Genomic DNA, 24,696 nt, shown 5'->3' on the forward strand with positions numbered 1-24,696 from the left:
TTTGCGTCAGGTTGGGGGGCTGTCCGTAAGCAAGGACTGGCCTGTCTCCCAAGATTTGTGAGAGTGTTGGGTCGTCCTTCAGGATAGGTTGTAAATCCTTGATGATGCGTTGGAGAGGGTAGTTGGGGGCTGAAGGTGACGGCTAGTGGCGTTCTGTTATTTTCTCTGTTAGGCCTGTCCTGTAGTAGGTGACTTCTGGGAACTCTTCTGGCTCTATCAATCTGTTTCTTCACTTCCGCAGGTGGGTATTGTAGTTGTAAGAAGGCTTGATAGAGATCTTGTAGGTGTTTGTCTCTGTCTGAGGGGTTGGAGCAGATGCGGTTGTATCGTAGAGCTTGGCTGTAGACAATGGACTGTGTGGTGTGGTCAGGGTGAAAGCTGGAGGCATGTAGGTAGGAATAGCGGTCAGTAGGTTTCCGGTATAGGGTGGTGTTTATGTGACCATTGCTTATGAGCACCGTAGTGTCCAGGAAATGGATCTCTTGTGTGGACTGGTCCAGGCTGAGGGTGATGGTGGGATGGAAATTGTTGAAATCATGGTGGAATTCCTCCAGGGCTTCTTTGTCATGGGTCCAGATGATGAAGATGTCATCAATGTAGCGCAAGTAAAGTAGGGGTATTAGGGGACGAGAGCTGAGGAAGCGTTGTTCTAAGTCAGCCATAAAAATGTTGGCATGCTGTGGGGCCATGAGGGTACCCATGGCAGTGCCACTGATTTGAAGTAGCTATCAAATCCCTCCTCATTCTTCTCTTCCGCAGACTAAACAATCCCAGTTCCCTCAGCCTCTCCTCATAAGTCATGTGTTCCAGTCCCCTCATCATTTTTGTTGCCCTCCGCTGGACTCTCTCTAATTTTTCCACATCCTTCTTGTCGTGTGGGGCCCAAAACTGGACACAGTACTCCAGATGAGGCCTCACCAATGTTGAATAGAGGGAAACGATCACGTCCCTTGATCTGCTGGCTATGCCCCTACTTACACATCCCAAAATGCCATTGGCCTTCTTGGCAACAAGGGCACACTGCTGACTCATATCCAGCTTCTCGTCCACTGTAACCCCTAGGTCCTTTTCTGCCGAACTGCTGCCGAGCCATTCAGTCCCTAGGTCTGCTCTAGAAAGTTATTTTAGCATCATTATATTGTTCAAGCATGTGAAAAACACACTATGCTCCCTCGGTCGGCAGCTTTTGGCTGGTGCACACACTGCAATGCCACGTCTGGTAACAAAACTGCCCTGTTTTGGTGACAGAATAAGAATAAGACCACCTCGACGAGAGGCCTAGAGCTTTTTGCAGGAAACTTAAAACGACAAAGTGTCAGTGTAAACGCTTCTGGTCATTAGATCAGCATAACTAGCCTCCGCCGGTATCCCACAATGCCTGCCGTGAACTCGCCTGCCCTGCATTCCTGCTGCAGAGCCGTGGGCCCCCCTCACCTTTCGTCGATCCGGGAAGCTCTGACGACTGAGCCGGCGGCTCTGCTCCGGCAGCCAGGAGCAAATCTCTGTTGTGGGATGCTGCCCCCTCCCGCACTGCAAACACGGAGCAGGGTGACGGAAGCTTCCTCACAGTATGGGGGGTCTGAACTCTGGAACCCCTATGACACCCCTTTCCCCAAGACTCACCCCGCCCCTTCTCCCTGAGGCCCTGCCCCACCCCCCCAAGGCCAAACCCACAGAACGCCTCTTCCCCTCAAGACTCTGCCTTGTCCCCCCCTCCATCATTCATCGGCACGGCTGGTAAAACGTGCTGGGGCCATGGCCCTCTACCCCCCCCAGTTCTGGCACCCCGCCACACAGCCAGGCAGGTAGCGGCGTGTGTGTACGTGAGAGCGACAGAGAGATGCGGGGGCTGATGTCGGGGGTGTCCCCCTCCCTCTGTCTCAGGACTGGTTGCTTCCAGCAGCTGTCTGAACGTGGAGACAGCGTGCCGAAACACTCGCTCTTCCCCAGCACACACACTCCCGCAACACACACGTTAGGATATAGATATTCAGGCCTGTCTGTAAAGGCCTAGACTCTAAGAATGTAGGTGTATTCTTATCACTTGGCTAGTTCTAGAGGTATAAAAGAAAGAATCAAAATCACTGTCTGCTGGTGTAAGGGCCTTCTCTTCCTGTGACAGTCTGAGGCCCTGTTCTTAGGCTGAGATCTTTGGCTAAGCAGCAGAGGCAGCCATAAGCTGGGAAGCGGCCGGTCACCTCCTCCCATCCCAAACTAGTCACACTGAAAGAAGGTGCTATGGGGCTGTTAGGATACAATCCTGTCCTGATAATGCCGATCGCCTCCAGAGAAAGGGAAGAGCCAAGAAGATGTAAAAGGAAACTTAGTTTGATAGCATCCTGTCTGGCAAGAACTCACTTATCAATAGCTGGGATGTGAAATCCTCACTTCCGTATTGTTTTGTCATTATAGTTCCCACTTTGCTATTGTTTGTCTGTATAATCTCTGTCTGGTTCTGTGATTGTTCCTGTCTGCTGTATAATTAATTTTGCTGGGTGTAAACTAATTAAGGGGGTGGGATATAATTGGTTACATAATCATGTTACGATATGTTAGGATTGATTAGTTAAATTTCAGGAAAATGATTGGTTAAGGTAGAGCTAAGCCGAACTCAAGTTTTACTATATAGTCTGCAGTCAATCAGGAAGTGGGTGGGTGTGTGGGGGTGGGGATGGGAACAGGGAATGGGGGTGGGGAAATTGGAATCATGTTTTGCTAAGGGCAGGAATGGGAACAGGGACACAGGTGTAAGGCTCTGTGGTGTCTGAGCTGGGAAGGGGGACACTAAGGAAGGAAACTGGAATCGTGCTTGCTGGAAGTTTACCCCAAGAAACATCGAATTGTTTGCACCTTTGGACTTCGGGTATTGTTGCTCTTTGTTCATGCGAGAAGGACCAGGGAAGGAAGTGGGTGAAGGAATAAGCCCCCTAACAATACACACTGTCTCTCCTCACACACACACGCTGTCTGCCCCACCATGCACACTGTAATTGGAAAGCAGCTGGCAATCTAGGAGGATGCCCATAGAACAATGGGATAGAGACACCTGGATCATTTGATGCTGTACCAACCCATGAGGCATTGCAAACCCTTCCCAAAGCACCCAGAGGCCAGTTGCACAGTGGGATAGCGACCCACAATACACTGCTCTCTGTGGCGATCCAAGAGCTGCTAACGTGGATGCGCTCTGGTGACAGAAGCAGCCTAGTGTGGACATGCAACAGCGGTTTAATTAAAATGCTTTAACTAAGATGGCATAACTGTGTAGCGTAGACGTAGCCTGAGAGCGAGACAAGACCTAGCTCTCGGTGGCACCAAGGATGCTCAGGCACTGAAACTAAAGAACCACAACTTCCTCCATCATTGGCAGGATTTGAACCTACACAGGGAGACTCCAATGGATTTGTAGTCTATTACCTTAGCCACTTGGCCACAACTACTTGATTGCCACAGATTTCTCACAACACTCTAGTTCTGATCTCACTGAGTGATCGTTTCCAATTGTTTCCTCAGACCAGCTTCCACAACACACTCGCTGCTGTGTGGTTGTGTAAGTGTGTCCACGGCTGAATAGCAGGAGTTCCTGCCCGTTTCCCTTCCGGCTGGAGCATGATGAAAGTGTGTTTGTGGTTAATGACGTTGCTGTAGATTGTTGTCCGTTTCCTGCCTCGATAATTCAGACAGTCCCTTTCCCATCATATTGCCAGCACATCAGTGATTGCAATAGCGGGGGCAGGTTTTCTCTGGGGAACTGAGATTTGCCATGAGATTGGTGGCTCCTTTCTTTCCTCACCCTAGGGTGAACTCAGCTTTTTATTCCATCCTTAACCTTTCATGGAATAACAACAGCAGCATGAAGAAAGAGGAGAGTGAATATCTCACTGTCAGGGCTGAAGGTGGCCACGTCCCCTCTGTCTGACCATTCCCATTCCAGGAGAGAAGGTTTAAATGGAATTGAATGCCCTGGCTGAGACAAGAGACACAGAGAAGTTTTGCTGTTCATGGATCTGTGCAAAGTATGTCTCTGTGTGAAACTGGGGAGGGAAATGAAACACCCACATGGTGGCACAATACCCTAAGGCAGTGATTTTAAAACTTGTGGGTTGCAATCCAGTACTACTTTGTGGAACGTAAGGCACTGGTTCATGGCGGCTCTGGTCAGCACCGTTGACTGGGCTGTTAAAACTCCCACCAGTGATGCTGCCCAGCTAATGCAGGCTAGTCCCTATTTGTTCTGACATTGCTCTGTACCCTGGAAGTGGCCAGCAGCAGTTTGGCTCCTAGGCAGAGGGGCCACGGGTCTGTGTGCGCTGTCCCCTCCACAAGTGCTGGCTCCGCTCTGCCATTGGCCAGTTCCCAGTCAATGGGAGCTGGGGTGGGCTTTGTCTGTGGGCGAGAGCTGTGTGGAGCCACTTGCGTGCCTCTGCCTAGGAACCGGACTGCTGCTGGCCACTTCCAGGGTGTAGCATGGACCACAGTTCCAGGGCAAGCAGGAAGCCTACTCTTGAACCCCCACTTCGTCACTGACTGGGAGCCACCTGAGGCACCTTCCTGCATCCCAAACTCCTCAACCCTGACCCGAGCCCTGACCGCTCCCGAATCCTGACCCCCTGCCCAAGCCCAGAGCCCCCTACCACACGACAAACCCCTCATCCCCAGCTTCATCGTGTCATGGGCATCAACAATTTTCTTCAACTGGGTCACCAGAAAAAAAGTTTGAAAACCACTGCCATAGAGGTAGGGTGACCAGATGTCCCGATTTTATAGGGACAGTCCCAATTTTTGGGTCTTTTACTTATATAAGCTCCTATTACCCCCCCACCCCCGTCCCGATTTTTCACACTTGCCGTCTGGTCACCCTACATAGAGGGGGAGGGGAAGGGTCACAATAAAACAGTCAACCTGTGGCACTGTATTGCCCAGAGGACGTTGTGAAGGCCAAGACTATAACAAGGTTCTAAAAAGAACTAGATAAATTCATGGAGGACAGGTCCATCAATGGCTATTAGCCGGGATGGGCAGGGATGGTGTCCCCAGCCTCTGTTTGCCAGAAGCTGGGAATGGGTGACAGGGAATGAATCACTTGATGATCACCTGTTCTGTTCATTTTTCTGGGGCACCTGGCCTTGGCCACGGTGGAAGACAGGACACTGGGCTAGCTGGCAGTTTGGTCTGACCCAGTGTGGCTGTTCTCGTATTCTCAAAGCCACATGGAAAGCACGTTCTCATGCCCAGCCCTGAGCAGCCCATCATTCTTTGCTCGGGGGTTTCTGGGTTAGTGGGGGGCGGGCCTGTAGCTTTTGCATCAGGGCTGGATCCTAGTCAGCAGAGTTTGAGGTGGGGGGCAGTCTGTGACCTGGATACAGAGATACCTCACCCCCTGCTGAAGGGCATTGGTGGGTGCGGGGTGTGAGGGTCTCCATGCCCGTTGCTGGGGGCTGTAGTGGTCCGTGGCTTCCATTATCCCAGGATGACCCCCCACCTCCACCATCCTGATGATGGTAAATGAAACAAAAGAATCTCCTGGAGAGGCCAGCCATTAATCCTGGGCTCTCACCCATACCCTCTGCCCCTCAGCGATATCCCCCCCACAGCCGTAGCTACTGTCCTGCACCACAGCGGCCCCTGCCTAATGCAGAAGCACCAACTCGGTTTTCAGGCGACGGAGCTCACTTGGGACTTCCCAGTGCTGCTGACTATTTTCAACACTGATTTACCAAAGAGTCTGTGGCGGGTTTGAACAGGCTAACGATTCGAGATCAGCCTGCGAGGTCAAATGAAGTTATTTGACGAAAGCCTAATGCCGCACTATACAGAAAGAAGGTGTACATTACCGCCCTTTATCGAGGGTGAAGAGAAGTTAGCTGGTCTCTGCGTCTGTGTCTGATATAGTGCTGACGGTGCTCATTCACAAAGCAAACTTTCCAACCCGCTCCTTTTATAGGGCATGAGACAAAGAGACTTCTTTTGACAAGGGAAAATATTGCCCCACGATAAATTTGATTGTGTGTTCTGTTTTTCTAATTACGGATGGAATTTCTTTGATGGCCACCAGTTTACCTACCCACATAAAATGGTGGGGTCTAAATTAGCAGTTACCACTCAAGAAAGAGATCTTGGAGTCCTTGTGGCTAGTTCTTGGAAGACATCCACTCAGTGTGCAGCGGCCGTGAAAAAAGCAAACAGAACGTTGGGAATCCTTAGGAAAGGGACAGACAAGAAGACAGAAAATATCATAGTCCCTCTATATAAATCCATAGTATGCCCACATCTGGAATATTGCATGCACATCTGGTCACCTCATCTCAAAAAAGATCTATTGGAATTGGAAAAGGTTCAGAAAAGGGCAACAAAATGATTCGGGGTATGGAACAGCTTCCATATGAGGAGCGATTAATAAGATTGGGAGTTTTCAGCTTGGAAAAGACGCGACTAAGGGGGGGATATGACTGGTGTGGAGAAAGTAAATAAGGAAATGTTATTTATGCCTCATAACACAAGAACTAGGGGTCACCGAATGAAATTACTTGGCAGCCGGTTTAAAACAAACAAAAGGAAGTCTTTCTTCACACAATGCACAGTCAACCTGTGGAACTCCTTGCCAGAGGATGTTGTGAAGGCCAAGACTATAACAGGGTTAAAAAAAAAGAACTAGATAAGTTCATGGAGGATAGGTCCATCACGGGCTATTAGCCAGGATGGGCAGAGATGGTGTCCCTAGCCTCTGTTTGCCAGAAGGTGGGAATGGGTGATATGGGATGGATGACTTGATGATTCCCTGTTCTGTTCATTCCCTCTGAAGCACCTGGCATTGGCCATTGTTGGAAAACAAGATACTGGACTAGATGGACATTTGGTCTGACCCAGTATGGCCGTTCTTATGATTGATGAGTAAAAGGACATTTCTAACCTGGTCATTATTACTAAAAGCTGTGACAATTGACAGTTCTTAATGAGTTAACATCTTTCAAGGTGTCATTTTTTTCACCCCTCACAGAACCCATCTGAAATAACAAGGAACTCTTAGCAATTCCAGAACATAATTGAATCATCAGCACCCCATATCGGTTACCCGGTCTTGTTTATTATAACATACATCTGTAGCTACCTTTCATTAGTTTTGAGGGAACCCTTCCCTGGATGTCTTGGCTGTATTGGTAAGGTCATGCTGGTTGGATGTGACGGGGTCCTGTGCATGGCTGGAGGTGATAGAGGGTATGAAGGGAATTTGGGGGGGGGGGTGCTGGGTGTGTGTATATGGTTGGGGTGGATAAGGGTATGTGCAGGGAAAGGCTTGATGGAGGATGTAAGGGGGATTTGGGGTGGTTTGCAGCATGGGGTTGTGTGCAGCGTGGGTGACAATGAGTGAGAGAGGGGTATGTGACATTGGAGGGTTCGTGATTTTAGGAGGCTTGGGGACAGCTGGAAGGGCAAATGGGTGTGTCCAGGGCTGGGGTTGATGAGGTGAATGACAGCAATTGTGGGAGGGTGGTGTGATGGGGGTCTGTGCAGGTATCAAGGGGATGTGGGATGGTTTAGAGGTGATGGTGTGTGTGCAGAGTTGGGCTGTGGGTTGGTGATGGGAGGTTGGGTGGGGTTGGGGGCATTGATGGGGGCATGAAGGGGATTTGGAGCTGGTGTGAAAGAAGACTCCCACTGACCCAGCTGTGTACACTGGGGATTTGTTTGGTCTCACTGCATCACTCAGGGGGGTGGATTTTTTACACCCCCGAGTGACATAGGTATACCAACCTAATTTCATGGTATAGACCAAGCCTTAGCGACAGCTCAGGGATGGGGGCGTCATGCTGCCTGGCGTGGCTCACAACCGGGAGTGCCAACCTCACAATGGACTGTCAAAAAACAGGGCAGAGGCCCCAAACTCGGTTTGGGTTCCATGATTAGATTTCAGCAACCCAGTAACAACCGTGAACGCCCGAAGCGCTATGACAGACTCACAGTGCAGCCCCAGGCCCCTTGGGTGCTCCAATCTATCTTACCACACAAGCACGCTTAAGGGTGTGATAAATGGTTTACTCCAAACATCAGAAGAGATCCAGTCCCGAGGGACCAATCACGTACTTCAGCTCACTTGCACCTCAGGCCTGGTCTACGCTACGTGGCTAAAAGGGCACCACTGTGGTCGACGGAGCAGTCTGGTGAAGACATGACGAGTTGACGGGACAGCACTTTCCTGTTATCTTAATTAATCCACCTCAACAAAAACATCTCCCGTCGACATCGTGCAGCGTGGACACCGCATTAAGTCAATGTAAGGTACCTCAATTTGAGTTACGTAATTTACGTAGCTTAACGAGCATAATTTACACCAATTTGCAGCGCTAGTGTAGACTAGGCCTCAGATCTCACTCCAAAGCCAAGTTTATAGGAAACTAGCTAAAATGTTAACTAAGAAACGAAATGAGCGCTATTCACAGGGTAAAGCTTTGCCAGTGCAGACAGGAGGGACGTGATTTTTTTTAAGATGAGTCATGAACAATGGAGAGTTTCATTGTTTCCTTTCTAAGCATTTAGCTCTGGAGTCAGCCTCACGGCCCAGTTAATACTGAGGGGCAGTAGTAATTAAAGGGCAAAACACTCCCTTAATGTAGAGTTAAGGTTGGCTGGTGCAATACCAGCCCCTTGCAGAACCTCTACATCTGGAAAACTCAAGCTTCTGAGAAGCAGGAGAACTGGAGGTCCTGGTGATGTCAGGGAATTATGACGTGATTGGAATAACAGAGACTTGGTGGGATAACTCACATGACTGGAGTACTGTCATGGATGGTTATAAACTGTTCAGGAAGGACAGGCAGGGCAGAAAAGGTGGGGGAGTAGCACTGTATGTAAGGGAGCAGTATGACTGCTCAGAGCTCCGGTACGAAACTGCAAAAAAACCTGAGTGTCTCTGGATTAAGTTTAGAAGTGTGAGTAACAAGAGTGATGTAGTGGTCGGAGTCTGCTACAGACCACTGGACCAGGGGGATGAGGTGGATGAGGCTTTCTTCCGGCAACTCGCAGAAGCTACTAGATCACACGCCCTGGTTCTCATGGGTGACTTTAATTTTCCTGATATTTACTGGGAGAGCAATACAGCGGTGCATAGACAATCCAGGAAGTTTTTGGAAAGCGTAGGAGACAATTTCCTGGTGCAAGTGCTAGACGAGCCAACTAGGGGGGGAGCTTTTCTTGACCTGCTGCTCACAAACAGGGAAGAATTAGTGGGGGAAGCAAAAGTGGATGGGAATCTGGGAGGCAGTGACCATGAGATGGTCGAGTTCAGGATCCAGACACAGGGAAGAAAGGTAAGCAGCAGGATACGGACCCTGGACTTCAGGAAAGCAGACTTCGACTCCCTCAGGGAGCGGATGGGTAGGATCCCCTGGGGGACTAACATGAAGGGGAAAGGAGTCCAGGAGAGCTGGCTGTATTTCAAGGAATCCCTGTTGAGGTTACAGGAACAAAGCATCCCGATGAGTCGAAAGAATAGTAAATATGGCAGGCGACCAGCTTGGCTTAATGGTGAAATCCTAGAGGATCTTAAACATAAAAAAGAAGCTTACAAGAAGTGGAAGGTTGGACATATGACCAGGGAAGAGTATAAAAATATTGCTTGGGCATGTAGGAATGAAATCAGGAGGGCCAAATCACACCTGGAGCTGCAGCTAGCAAGAGATGTCAAGAGTAACAAGAAGGGTTTCTTCAGGTATGTTGGCAACAAGAAGAAAGCCAAAGAAAGTGTGGGCCCCTTACTGAATGAGGGAGGCAACCTAGTGACAGAGGATGTGGAAAAAGCTAATGTGCTCAATGCTTTTTTTGCCTCTGTCTTCACGAACAAGGACAGCTCCCAGACTGCTGCGCTGGGCATCGCAACATGGGGAGTAGATGGCCAGCCCTCTGTGGAGAAAGAGGTGGTTAGGGACTATTTAGAAAAGCTGGACGTGCACAAGTCCATGGGGCCGGACGAGTTGCATCCGAGAGTGCTAAAGGAATTGGCGGATGTGATTGCAGAGCCATTGGCCATTATCTTTGAAAACTCGTGGCGAACGGGGGAAGTCCCAGATGACTGGAAAAAGGCTAACGTAGTGCCAATCTTTAAAAAAGGGAAGAAGGAGGATCCTGGGAACTACAGGCCAGTCAGCCTCACCTCAGTCCCCGGAAAAATCATGGAGCAGGTCCTCAAGGAATCAATCCTGAAGCACTTACACGAGAGTAAAGTGATCAGGAACAGTCAGCATGGATTCATCAGGGAAAGGTCATGCCTGACTAATCTAATCGCCTTCTATGATGAGATTACTGATTCTGTGGATGAAGGGAAAGCAGTGGATGTATTGTTTCTTGACTTTAGCAAAGCTTTTGACACGGTCTCCCACAGTATTCTTGTCAGCAAGTTAAAGAAGTATGGGCTGGATGAATGTACTATAAGGTGGGTAGAAAGTTGGCTAGATTGTCGGGCTCAACGGGTAGTGATCAATGGCTCCATGTCTAGTTGGCAGCCGGTGTCAAGTGGAGTGCCCCAGGGGTCGGTCCTGGGGCCGGTTTTGTTCAATATCTTCATAAATGATCTGGAGGATGGTGTGGATTGCACTCTCAGCAAATTTGCAGATGATACTAAACTGGGAGGAGTGGTAGATATGCTGGAGGGCAGAGATAGGATACAGAGGGACCTAGACAAATTGGAGGATTGGGCCAAAAGAAACCTGATGAGGTTCAATAAGGATAAGTGCAGGGTCCTGCACTTAGGACGGAAGAACCCAATGCACAGCTACAGACTAGGGCCCGAATGGCTAGGCAGCAGTTCTGCGGAAAAGGACCTAGGGGTTACAGTGGACGAGAAGCTGGATATGAGTCAGCAGTGTGCCCTTTTTGCCAAGAAGGCCAATGGCATTTTGGGCTGTATAAGTAGGGGCATAGCGAGCAGATCGAGAGACGTGATCGTTCCCCTCTATTCGACATTGGTGAGGCCTCATCTGGAGTACTGTGTCCAGTTTTGGGCCCCACACTACAAGAAGGATGTGGATAAATTGGAGAGAGTCCAGCGAAGGGCAACAAAAATGATTAGGGGTCTGGAACACATGACTTATGAGGGGAGGCTGAGGGAACTGGGATTGTTTAGTCTGCAGAACAGAAGAATGAGGGGGGATTTGATAGCTGCTTTCAACTACCTGAGAGGTGGTTCCAGAGAGGATGGTTCTAGACTATTCTCAGTGGTAGAAGATGACAGGACAAGGAGTAATGGTCTCAAGTTGCAGTGGGGGAGGTTTAGGTTGGATATTAGGAAAAACTTTTTCACTAGGAGGGTGGTGAAACACTGGAATGCGTTACCTAGGGAGGTGGTAGAATCTCCTTCCTTGGAAGTTTTTAACGTCAGGCTTGACAAAGCCTTGGCTGGGATGATCTGATTGGGGATTGGTCCTGCTTTGAGCAGGGGGTTGGACTAGATGACCTCCTGAGGTCCCTTCCAACCCTGATATTCTATGATTCTATGTAGTTACAGTTGCCTGCACCGCCTTCATCCTGTCCTCTTTCAGCAACGTCCCATTAACACACACATTTACTCTGCCGACATCCTGCTGGCTGAAATCTACAAGCTGTTCACTACCTTTTAAAGCCCTTCCAACCAGACCTCCAACCCTGTCTATGCCTGACGAGGCCCAACCCCTGGGCAAACCAGACTGGGGTAAGGATTGGGCATGGCCATGGCAGAGACTGCAGAGCAAGACCCCTGACACCTACGCAGATCAGCCCCACCTCACTGATCTCTCCTTACTCAGACACATTGCACCCTCTCCCCAAATTCCTGAAAGCCTGGGTAGGGGAGCTTACTTTTGTTCGTGATGGTCTGAGCTCTCCCTCCCCACCCGGCCACAGCTGGAATGAATATAAATGCCCCCTCCCTTGCTCCCCTTTGGGAAACAAAGTGGTAATTTAGAGGAATCTGATAAGGCTCAGACATGGAGTGGCTGATCTCCGCTCCGATTCTCCTCAGTGCCAGCCCCCGTTGCTTATTGAAAGAAATGACTCAAGATCCCAGTTACATGCTTTATTAACAGGAACGAATAAAGCCAAGAACACACATCAGTAAGGCTAAATGATTATAAATACTACTCAGCGAACTAAGGGTTAAACAGTACAATGATAAAGTTCAAGTGAAATCAGTAAATCGATGAGTTAACCAGGATATTGAGTTGGAATCAAGTCATCAATTTAGTCAAGCCATCAGATTAATACAGCAGAAAAATCAACCCTTATAATTCCAAAAACAGCAACCCAAGGAGAGAAGGGCATATTTAGTGATGCCGAAACCCCAACGGGAGATTTTCACCCAGGCAGTGCATTCCAGATTTAGCCAGCTGAATTTTTCAATACCGAAACCAAATTATTGCTTACATTTAGACCACAACCTCAAAGCGAATTACAGTTTTCTCCTTAGATTTCACTATTGTGTAGCTAATACTTCTCCTCACCCTCTTGCATCTTCCCTGTGTAGATTTCAGAGGTGTTCACACACTCACATGAACTGAGCCACACTGTTACTCCCCAATCTAATAGAAGGGCTGGGAAGGCTCCATGTTCATAAAAAAACCAGCAATAGACAAAAATAGAAAAAGGAAAATAAACTTCAAAGATTACAAGGGGCTGGATCTCTGTAGCTCTTCATCTTTGGATTCACCTGGAGTAGGATCTGTAGCTGCAGCTGAGGAACCAGGTAATGGCACAGACGGTCCAGCACGTCGGGCTAGCAGGCTTTTCAGGTACAAGGAGACTAGTGAAGGCTGCATAGCCTGTCGACGCTGTGTTTCATTCCCCAGAGGGATCAGTCCTGGGATCCTGGCAGTCAGTCTCTCTTAGATGACTTACATAACATAGAACGCAAGACTGGCTACACTAGGTCAGACCAATGGTCCATCTAGCCTGAGAGTGACCCGTGCCAGATGCTTCAGAGGGAGTGAACACAGCATGTTTGCTGATCTGAAAGCTGAAGGACTTCCACCCTTACCTTTATTGTTGTAGATTCCAGCGTACTTTACCTTACCACACCTCCCCCGAGGTCTCTGGGCAAATCAGTTGTGAACGAATCCTTCAATACAGACGTGTCGCACTCCAGTTGAAGTGAGGCAGAGTTTGGGCCAATGTCAGTTTGAAAAAGCCCCGCTTAACCCAGCGGTTTTCTCAAAGTACCTGCTGTCATAAACCGCATGTTGTGTGGACGTGCGAACCCCAAAGGTATTAAACATGAAAGAAACTTAAGGCCAGTAATGGGGAGGTTTCCATGGCCAGGCCTGAGGGTTGAACAGCTGGGCTCGAACAGCTGGCCTCCTCACAAGGAAAAGGGCCTCAGCACCCACAAAAATAACTGGTGGCAAAAATAAATCATCACGCATCCATCACCATTTTAAATTCTGACATCTCCTGCCCGATGTGTCTTTGTTTGGCAAACGGGGGAACTCTGTGGCTGTTCCCCTCTAACTGGGTAAAAGCTTCCACAGCTTCTCTCAAGCAATTTTCCTCTTAACAGAAAATTTATTTTAAAGTTTATCAAAATAAATTCCATTTGAAATAGTAATCATTCCAGTCTATACTGCGTCTCTATTTTCGTACATGCTATTTCTCTCATATGTTCCCCCCACTCTAATTCCTTCGGAGTGAGGTTTCACTTTTCAGGATTAGCCACCATTTCCGATATAGTAGGAGGGAGCAGGGAGAGAACTAGAAGAAAACCTGAATTATATTGTAACACTGACAGTTTTCACAGAATCAGCCTCTTACTTTACACTAATGAACTTAATATTTAGTTACATTGTCGCTGAGAATTTATTCAAAGATTACAAAATATAAACCTTTTGGGCAGTTTTCTCTTAATTCCCATTTCCACCCAATGAGCTTTGTGTGAAGTCACATTCTACCATAACCTAGGAGCCTTCCATTTCTGAGGGTTCATTTCTCCCTGGGTCTTCTCCCAGAAGTGTGGGTGGAAGGGGTCTCACGCTACGTGGGAAGGCTGCATCATGAGAAAAACCACCTGTGCTCTACTTTCACACTTTCTAATCTTTCAAAGTAGCAGGAGGCGGAGAAATGATACAAATGCATTAGACTCTAGAGCAAAACGAAGATACCAAACCACAGACTCGGGACTCAGCAGTCATGTATCCTGCAGTCTGAACTTGGAATCTGATACATTCCCTCATTAGCTACCATGATTTCCCCAGCATGGAAGTGCTTCTTGTCCAGCGAGGCAGCCAGATTGGAACCCATAGGCATGGGATGGCTCTGAAGGAATCAGCTGTTTCTCTCTGTGCTTCAGGAAACTTTGGATCCAAAGAGTAAAAGAGAGTTGTTCCCAATTTCATCATGGCATCATTTAGAAGTGTGATCAATGCCACTTCACTAGGGAGTAGCATTCTAAAAATAGTTTCACTGGGCCACAGGTCACCATAGCGTCCATTTCTGGGGTGAAAAATCAACCACTCGTACCTGCAATTTCTACCTGAGTTCTTGTCATATCTTTGACCTGAGTTGTAGCAATTTTACACTTCTCTGGTGTAGAATTCTTCACCAACCACACAACATACCAGCAGCGATAGGTATAACTCCCCCAAATATGCCCTTTTGTTTCTTTAATCTGGTGGCACAGATTTAAATTAGGGACTAAATTCAGGTGCATCTTAGAATCCCTGTAAGACACCAAATGTCAGGTATCTATTCAAAATAGGTGTCTTTCTGCAGCTCTATCACATTCCTCATGGCTTTCATTTCCTACACATTTACAGCATCTCCCAGGGGTGAGCTGAACACAAATGTCACTTCCATTTTTCCCATCTCTACCTAGATAGGGATTGCATTTCCCAAATAGGCAACATGCACCTGATTAGGAAGGGAAGATCTTCAGGAGCAACCTCCTGCAGGGCCTGGGCCACAACTGCTTTAGGAGCCAAATGCATGGGTGTTTTGCTTAGTCCCAAATCATTTACTAGGGAATCCTCTTCCCAGCCCCTTCGGGAAATATTGACCTTACCAATTGAACAACAGGGGGATTGGGATGGCGATGGGGAATAAGGGAATCCCTCTGATTTACCCTATGTTCTTCTGTTGTTACAGAGGGGAAATGACATTTTCCCCTAGCCCTTCCCTATTCCTGCTCTTTGTTATACTTCAATATATTTTAAGTGAGGAAAACGGTAGTAAAAATATCTGCTCTCCAGCAAAATGTGAAGCAACATCAGAGCAACTGGGAATGAAACAATTTTTTCCCCGAAGGTGGAACTTGATGACTAACAATTGCTTTGAAATGGGGAACAGTATAACCGTGATGCTCAGGGTTTGTTAAGACTAGGAAAAGTGATGGAGTTTAAGTCAGGTCAAGGGGAAAGCTAATGCCAACCACTGCACCCCAGCTGCATCTGCATGACAACTGTAATTGTCTCTTAACACCAAGATCACTAACGTGAGCAACCGCCACCATGTACAGTCCTAGTAGATATAAGGCATGGATAGTTTTTCCCTCCATGTAGCTTGTTGGGATCAAACGTCTCTCCCCCACCTGGAGCTGATGAACATTCCTGGCTGGAAGGACACATGCTCCTTCGACTTAAAAGGAAAGGAGTTCATAGAAAAGATCACAGGACTGATCCCAAAGAAGGGTGAGCTGCAAAAAGGCAGAAGCAGGCAACTGATCTTCACCGTGGTCGCTCAGCTCCTCCAGATCGGGCACAGATCACTAAGTGGGAATTAGCAAATGTGATGTAAAAAAAAAAAAAAAAATCTTTGGCCAGCCCTCGTCAAGGCATTTGTTACAGTTCTCTCTCATGTGCATTTTCTGATGTCTAATAAGGGTTGAGCTACGATTAGGGTGACCAGATGCCCCAATTTTATAGCGACAGTCCCATTTCTTGGGTCTCTCTCTCATATAGGCTCCTATTCCCCCCCCCCGTCCCAATTTTTTACATTGGCTGTCTGGTCACACTAGCTCCGATTGAAGTTTGAGCACGTGGAGGGCGTCTCTCCCGTGTGGATTCTCCGATGTGCGATAAGGTTTGAGCTCCGATTGAAGCGTTTCCCGCACTCAGAGCACGTGTAGGGTTTCTCCCCTGTGTGGATCCTACGATGTGTGATAAGGTGCGAGTGCAGACTAAAGCTTTTCCCGCACTCAGAGCACGTGTAGGGCATCTCCCCTGTGTGGATCCTCTGATGTGTGATCAGGTTTGAGCTCTGATTGAAGCTTTTCCCACACTCGGAGCATGTGTAGGGCGTGTCTCCTGTGTGGATCCTCTGATGTGTGATCAGGTTTGAGCTCTGATTGAAGCTTTTCCCACACTCGGAGCATGTGTAGGGCATGTCTCCTGTGTGGATTGTCTGATGTCTGATAAGGTGTGAGCTCCGACTGAAGCTTTTCCCGCACTCGGAACATGTGTAGGGCGTCTCCCCTGTGTGGATTCTCCAATGTGTGATAAGGCTTGACCTCCGATTGAAGCTTTTCCCGCATTCAGAGCATGTGTAGGGCGTCTCTCCTGTGTGGATTCTCTGATGTATGGTAAGGCCTGAGCTATAACGGAAGCTTTTCCCGCACTCAGAGCACGTGTAGGGCATCTCTCCTGTGTGGATTCGCTGATGTGAGGTGAGGGTCGAGCTCTGGTTGAAGCTTTTCCCGCACTCAGAGCACGCGTACAGCAAATCTCCTGTGTGGATTCGCTGATGTGAGATAAGGTATGAGCTATAACGGAAGCGTTTCCCGCACTCCAAGCATGCGTAGGGCATCTCCCCTGTGTGGATTCGCTGATGTATGGTAAGGGTTGAGCTCTGGCTGAAGTGTTTCCCACACTCAGAGCATGTGTAGGGTGTCTCTCCCGTGTGGATTCTCTGATGTATGGTAAGGGTTGAGCTCCGACTGAAGCCTTTCCCGCACTCAGAGCAGGTGTAGGGTTTCTCTCCAGTGTGGGTTCTCCAATGTGTGATAAAGTTTGACCTGTGATTGAAGCACTTCCCACACTCATGGCATGTGTAGCGTGTCTCTCCTGTGTGGATTCTACGATGTGTGATAAGGTGAGAGCTCTGACTGAAGCTTTTCCCACACTCAGAGCATGTGTAGGGCCTCTCTCCTGTGTGGATTCGCTGATGTATGGTAAGGCCTGAGCTATAACGGAAGCGTTTCCCGCACTCAGAGCACGTGTAGGGTTTCTCTCTCCTGTGGATTCTCTGATGTGTGAGAAGGTCAGAGGTCCCATTGAAACTTTTCCCACACTCGAGGCATGTGTAGCGTGTCTCTTCCAAGTTGATTCTCTCGCATGTAATAAGGTCTGACTGGCTACTGAAGTTTTCCTCTGGCCTGTGCTGACTCTCACAGGCTTTTGCTTTTTCTGGGCATGCACAGCTCCCAGAATCATTCCCTTTGGACCTTCCTGAGAACATCCCATGTGGTAATACTTGCTCAGCATCTTCCTGCTGGAGTTTCTCCTTGTTCTCACTCACCATCCCATCACCTGACGGGAGACAGAGAGAATCCAGGCATAGGCCACTCCCTGCACCAGAGAGAATGGAAATCTCAGAGAGAGGAATGGAAAAAGAAGGGGTGAACAAACCAAAATGTGTGCGGGAGAGATCAAATCTATCAGGATCTTATTTTCTCCAAACCTTTCCCCAGAGGAGAGAGAGGAAGGGATCAGTTCTGGGTCTGAATCTCACCAGAAATCTCAGGGGAAAGAGAGATTGGGGTGGAATCTGTTGCCAGTTTTCAGTCAGGATAGGTGGGAAGCCATGAGTGACCTCTGCCTAATGATTCCACATCTGCAGGGAACAATCCTGAACTTGGAGAGCTCACAAGGTCTTTGTAGGGCATCCCAAATGTTTCCTGTACTCATGGATATTTTTGAGTTGGTTTAATCAATTCCTCACCTGTGCAGGAAGCTCTCAGGAGCACTTCTTTCTCAGAGCCGTGGTGGTCTGGGACCCACGGCTCTTCCCCTCGTTCCAGCTGAGAGATCACATCAGATTTGGAAACTGGAAACCCTGCTCAAGGCAAAGAAAACAAAGAAGGTCTGTGGAGTTTGTGGGATACTTGTCACAAAGAATATTCCATGCTTTTAAGCCCAACTCATTTTTAAGTAGTAACATCCCAAGGCCGGCTTCCTTGGCTCAAAGTGCCAGGAGATGATTATTATAAATCATATTCATTACCTTAGTGCCTAAGGGCCAACTAACAGTGGGTCCTCATTTTGCTAGGCACAGTACAAACCGAGAAGTGTTGATGGCCCGTGCCCTGAAGAAGTTTCAATCTAAATAGACAAGGCAGACACAGAATGGGGGAAGGGGTAGAACCCACCAGCAGAGTGAACTCCGTGAAGGCAGAGCGACAGATCTGATCAACACAGGCCTATATCTTGAGACTATCGGATTTAATGTTACAACTAGGGCCAGTGTTTTCCGGAAATTGTCGCTATGACTGCATTTTTTCCCCGAAATTACTCTTCGTTTCTGGAATCACTGTTAATATCCGGAATTGCTGATCAGAGGGTGGGTGGGGCACGCAGGGTCACAACCCCCCAGATTTCTGTCTGGAGACACCCAACTCCTCCCCAGGGCACAGGCTGGCTGCGGTTGAGACTTGCTGCCAATTTCTTCCCTCCTCATACAAGTCTGGGATCAGCAGTGGGATGCCAGGCTCTCTCATCATGCTGCAGAGAGGACGGCACTCACACCTGCTCGCGGCCGTGTCCACAGCACCTCTCCCCTGCTCATCTCCCCTGTTCACAGCTGGTTCATGCCCCGTCTCTCCAGCGCACAGCTGGCTCTAGGCTCTCAATGCCCAGTGTCTGGGCCCCACCTCCCCCACACAGCTGGCTCCTGTCCCCTCCCCCCAAGGCACTTTCAGGCTTTAAAGGATTAGATATTGCTCACGTTTGTCAATTACCCTGTTTTCATTGCCTGCAAACTCTTGCCCTAATTAGGACTGTTATCTGTATATCTAAGCCAGGCCTTGAAAGCATGAATTCTTCACAGACTATGATGCCAAGATGCACCAGATGATACCAGGAAGGGCTGCGGGATGGGTTTCCTGTGCAATCTGGTATCACTACGGGGTGATGAATGCCAGATCTCAAGGCTCGTTATGTAGAGCTCCACCTTTTGAAGCTTTACCCAACGCAGAAAGGGGTAGTGACCGATTTTACCTCTTTCAGGAGACTGAAGAAGATAGACTTTTTGGGGAGAAACAGCTGAGTTTGAGCTGACTGAGGAGGGTCTTTTTGGGCTACAAACTGACATGACCTGATAACCAAGCTGTAAGCTTTTAAGGAAGGTTTTAATACACTCTGGAAACTATCAGGGATTCCCAAGAGAACTGATGAGGGGACAATGGTAAATACGTATTCAGATGCTTTTCTTGTTTTATATCTTTTCCCCATGACAGTGTCAGTGTGCCTTATGGATCCATAGGATCTGTGCAATGCCCTGGCTTTTAAACACTCCTTGGGAGGTGCCCCTTGAGTGCACTAGACCCCCAATGGGTCCCACTCTTCCACAAGGATGGGCCATGGAGCTTCAACACCAGAGACTGAGCCTCCGGCTTCAACACTCCTATTTCAACCTGTGAGCTCTGCCCAGCAGGTCCAGCTGAACGACACTCCTGTTCAGAGACTGTTCCTCAGTCAATGCACAGAGCAAGTTTTTGCTGTGACACTGGGCAGACTTTTAAAACATAGCAGGGTTTATTAGTCAACCAAAACACAGCACTGGAAAGTCCTTGGATTAGCCCAGAGAAGCAAAGGTTTCAGAGTAACAGCCGTGTTAGTCTGTATTCGCAAAAAGAAAAGGAGTACTTGTGGCACCTTAGAGACTAACCAATTTATCTGAGCATGAGCTTTCGTGAGCTACAGCTCACTTCATCGGATGCATACTGTGGAAAGTGTAGATGATCTTTTTATATACACACAAAGCATGAAAAAATACCTCCTCCCACCCCACTCTCCTGATGGTAATAGCTTATCTAAAGTGATCACTCTCCTTACAATGTGTATGATAATCAATTTGGGCCATTTCCAGCACAAATCCAGAGAAGCAAAGAAGACAATATAGTCCAATGCCCTTGAGCCATGCATGTGTAGAAAACACTTTGGTTTTCTTTTACTGTGCCTGTCCATTCCCTTCGCTTCTGTAGAGCTCCCTGCGTCTGTGAGCCCAATTCTTCTTGCTCCCAAAAATATAACGAGTCCATGTATGCTTCACTCAGCCAAGCTGAGATACTCCCATGGACAGGGAACAATTATTCCCTTCTCTCTGTCATAGAATCATGGAATATCAGGGTTGGAAGGGACCTCAGGAGGTCATCTAGTCCAACCCCCTGCTCAAAGCAGGACAATCCCCAACTAAATCATCCCAGCCAGGGCTTTCTCAAGCCAGGCCTTAAAAACTTCTAAGGAAGGAGATTCCACCACCTCCCCAGGTAACGCATTCCAGTGTTTCACCACCCTCCTAGTGAAAAAGTTTTTCCTAATATCCAACCTAAATCTCCCCCACTGCAACTTGAGACCATTACTCCTTGTTCTCTCATCCGCTACCACTGAGAACAGTCTAGATCCATCCTCTCTGAAACCCCCTTTCAGGTAGTTGAAAGCAGCTATCAAATCCCCCCTCATTCTTCTCTTCCACAGACTAAACAATCCCAGTTCCCTCAGCCTCTCCTCATAAGTCATGTGTTCCAGTCCCCTCATCATTTTTGTTGCCCTCCGCTGGACTCTTTCCAATTTTCCCACATCCTTCTTGTAGTGTGGGGCCCAAAACTGGACACAGTACTCCAGATGAGGCCTCACCAATGTCGAATAAAGGGGAACGATCACGTCCCTCGATCTGTTGGCAATGCCCCTACTTATACAGCCCAAAATGCCATTGGCCTTCTTGGCAACAAGGGCACACTGTTGACTCATATCCAGCTTCTCGTCCACTGTAACCCCTAGGTCCTTTTCTGCAGAACTGCTGCCGAGCCATTCGGTCCGTAGCGGTGCATGGGATTCTTCCGTCCTAACTGTAGGACTCTGCACTTGTCCTTGTTGAACCTCATCAGATTTCTTTTGGCCCAATCCTCCAATTTGTCTAGGTCCCTCTGTATCCTATCCCTACCCTCCAGCGTATCTACCTCTCCTCCCAGTTTAGTGTCATCTGCAAACTTGCTGAGGATGCAATCCACACCATCCTCCAGATCATTAATGATCGGTATTCCATTGATCTAAGTTGGTTCCAGCCAGTCCTTAATAACCCATTCATATCACCCCATGACAGTTACGTGACAAAACACCTCCTGTTTCCTGCTCTTTCTAATCGTAGCAATACCAATCACAGAGGGAAACTGAGGTACGTATTGCCATGATAGAAGTATCACCAAAATTCCCACCTCTACCAAACACACACAGCTCACTGCCCTTGGAGAGAAAGCAAAGCTCAGGAACTGGAGGTTAGTCCAGTGAACACAGTGGAGGACAAGCTGCAATCCTCAAACCCTGGTCAAAAAGGAGAGGCATGTGGGTCCCTACCCACAGAAAGGGGCTGGCTAGAGGCCTGATACCTGAGAGGCCATTCCTTGAACAGACCATGGAGGCAGGTCAAAGGCTTAGCTACCCCAGAACTGTGACATTGCAAAAGCACATTCTGGGGAATTGTGAAATCTAGTGACTTGGGTGTAATGGGAGGGAGAATTGAAGTCCCCCAGTGCGTGGAGAAGGCTGGGGAATGAAACACTAAAATTCAGGACAGAAAGCCTCTAATTCTTCCGGAAAAGGAGAATGTAAGAAACAAGAACTGGGCCACGCAACCTCAGGAGGGCCAGGCTCAAAGATCCAAGGAGCCTGCAGGGAAGACAGCTTGTGGCTGCTGCAGATGGGGAGAGCAGGGGGACAAGACTCTCTCCAAACTCTCACTCCTGTTGACACCAAACTGATTTTATGATCTATGACCTAGTCTCATGTATTTTTGGCAAATTTTATGCTCGCTGGAAGTAAAATGTCATTATCAGAGTATTGCTTTTTAGCTTGGAACATGCATGGAGGGGAAAGGAGGTGAACAGAAATAAATGGGCTGTTAAGCTTGCTACGGTTAAGGGCCTTATATTAGGTTGAGGCTTCGTGGGTGCAGTTATGCTAAGTCTGGGATTTACCTGAATAGGCCTAAGGAGAGAATCCCAGGTCAGATATTTTGCACCCTCATTTTGAGAGACTACCGAGTAACCACAAACAGGTGCAATATACCACAGGATTCTGAAAGAAGGAAGTTTGGGGTGGGGGCTTTCGCAATTAAGTTGCTATGCAGTATCTCAACAGTTGGACCTAATTCATAGATTGGAATTATTAATAAATAAGTGATGTAAATCATGAGTATTAATGCTTGATGCTTAATTATGGACTTCCCAAAGGCCACATATGGGTTAGGGCAGCTATTGACATTATTGTAATCAGAGTAAAGGAGCAGATATGGTATATAGCCATCCTATTACGATAAGAAAGCGGATAAAATACCTCTCCGAGTTACCATTTTTTCATTTTGTTGGGTCCCGAGACAGCGTAAACGGAAGGAGGGCCTCCCTTCTGATGGTCTCCCTTGGCCCTCGATCTTTGTTTCCAATGATGTCCATAACTTGTAAGTATGCACAGTACAAGAGCCTCTTTACTATACTTACCTTAGTCTAATCGTTATGTGACTTGATCCTTGTCTATGATTTCAATTATAACTGTCTATATTAAATCAAGCTTCTGTGTGTTTCACCAGATTTCATCTCCTCCATTAACTCTGAGCAGCCATGTACAAGGGCAAGTTGTACCCCAATACGTAGGTGTAAAAATTGTACAGGCTACACCACCACCCTGTGACACCATCATCAACGTGCCCATTTGTGCCTGAGTAGTGGCCCTGTTATGGGAAGAAGGAATGCAGCAAGGACTCAGGATCGGTGGCCAGGAAAGTTGTGCACAGAGGGGGGGAGGTTATTTGTGGAGGGGGGTAAGGAGTGGGAGAGGGAGGTCAAGAGTTAAAATAAAAATATTTGGGGAAAAAAAATGTATCATGAAGTGAAACTGAACAGAAACAAAACTGGAGTGTAGGCTCTAAAGCAACAAGGCCTGGGTAGGGATTTGGGGTTAAAGGTCTGGGATCCCCCACAGCTCTACATCCCCAAACCTCTTCTCCTTCCCACTGACCCAACCAGCCCACTTCCTGGGTGCTCTTCCTCCACACTCCCCTCCCCTTCGTCCCATTACTCTCAGCCATCACCACCTCCTGGACCCTGGGAAGTTCTTGTGTTCCCTCCTCGTCTCGCAGTACCTCATCCCTCCCTTCTACTTCTTAGCTCTAACCCTGGACACACCCTCCCTATTTCCTGGCACCCCAGGATTATCTCCTCCCTCCCCTTCTCCTCCCTTCCCATGGCTCTGTTCTCCCTTCACCCGTGGGGTCCTGAACGGCAACATTATGCCCTCTCCTATCAAAAGAGGAGCTCATCTGACTGTCACACAAGCCACGCATGAGCCATACACCTATTTATTCAATTTAGAATCCTACAGGCAGCGTATTTTCCTCTTAAAATGAGGAAAAGGCAGGAAAGCTACAGTTATTAATGTAGCCAATAAGGATACATTAAATGCATTTTTAAAATGACTGACGGCACCAAAAAGCACATATCCAAAAATTATACTAGTGGGTGGGAGATGAGGCAAAAAAAAGGGGGGACAAGGAAACTTGTCAAAACTTGTATGACAAATAAAGGTATAAAGTTATTACTACTCAGGTTCTTTAGAGCTTCTAATAACTGAGGGGACAGGACTCCTTACCCAGCAAGACCACCGTCTCATAGTTCTCCTGCATGACGTCTCTGTAGAGGGCTCTCTGAGTGGGGTCCAACAGAGCCCATTCCCCCTTGGTGAAATACACAGCCACCTCCTCGAAAGTCACCAGCCCCTGAAAGACCAAGAGTCCCACACTCAGTACCGGCTTCCCCAGTCTCAACCCCACTATTCACGGAACAGCAGCACCAGGTAAATGGAAGCTCCGGGAGGCACATGTTAACCGAGTCCCACCCCCATCTGGCTTAGAGCAGCCAGGATGCCTCACAGGGTAGAAAGAGAGAACCTTTGTGTCTCCCAGCTGACAGACAGAGGCAGGGTCTTCACATTTATCACATACCTACTACCCAGAGCTTGATATAGGAGATGGGGCTGTCTCTGGACCTTGCTGGTGGCTCCCTGGTAGGAATCCCAGCACTCTCCAAATAAAATACATGGAAGACAGGGGACGTCAATAGTAAAAACTATAAGTGAAAAGGTCAGAACTGTAGAAAATTGGTAAGGGAAGCTATCAGAAATCAATGACGAATCAAGGAAAATAAGAAGGAAGTTATTAAAAGTATATTAAGGACAAAATCAATCCTAACAATGTCAGTGGTCCATTAGCAGATGGAAATGGCAGAATTATCAAAAATCATGCAGAAGAGGTAAAAGTGTTCAATAAATATTTCTCTCCTGGATTTGGGGAAAAACAGATGATGTAACTCATATCATAAGATGTTGACGACGACACTTTTTCCATTCCAACAATAATTCACGAGGATGTTAAACAGCAGCTATTATAGGTAGACATGTTTAAATCAGCGGGTCCAGATAACTTGTTTCCAAGAGTTTTAAATGACCTGGTGGACGAGTGTGGTGGACTGTTAATGTTGATTTT

The 24,696-nt window shown here is 47.9% G+C and overlaps 2 protein-coding genes across 2 annotated transcripts in view; one reads left to right on the forward strand and one right to left on the reverse strand.

Moving 5' to 3' along the window:
* The window catches only part of LOC141978953 (uncharacterized), a 215,637-nt gene that overhangs the window by 144,760 nt on the left and 46,181 nt on the right, over positions 1-24,696 (forward strand). The gene's annotated exons all lie outside the window — the stretch shown is intronic.
* Positions 12,035-24,696, reverse strand: part of LOC141978965 (uncharacterized) — a 32,902-nt gene continuing 20,240 nt past the window's right edge. Inside the window, exons 3-5 of the mRNA XM_074941384.1 lie at positions 23,805-23,931; positions 17,890-18,003; positions 12,035-17,516 (exon numbers count right to left, since the gene is read on the reverse strand). Of these exons, the coding sequence (XP_074797485.1) occupies positions 15,964-17,516; positions 17,890-18,003; positions 23,805-23,931 (1,794 nt within the window). The 3' untranslated portion in view covers positions 12,035-15,963. The remainder of the gene's footprint in view (positions 17,517-17,889; positions 18,004-23,804; positions 23,932-24,696) is intronic.

This window comes from Natator depressus, chromosome 28, assembly GCF_965152275.1.
Source record: "Natator depressus isolate rNatDep1 chromosome 28, rNatDep2.hap1, whole genome shotgun sequence".
Lineage (NCBI taxonomy): Eukaryota > Metazoa > Chordata > Testudines > Cheloniidae > Natator > Natator depressus.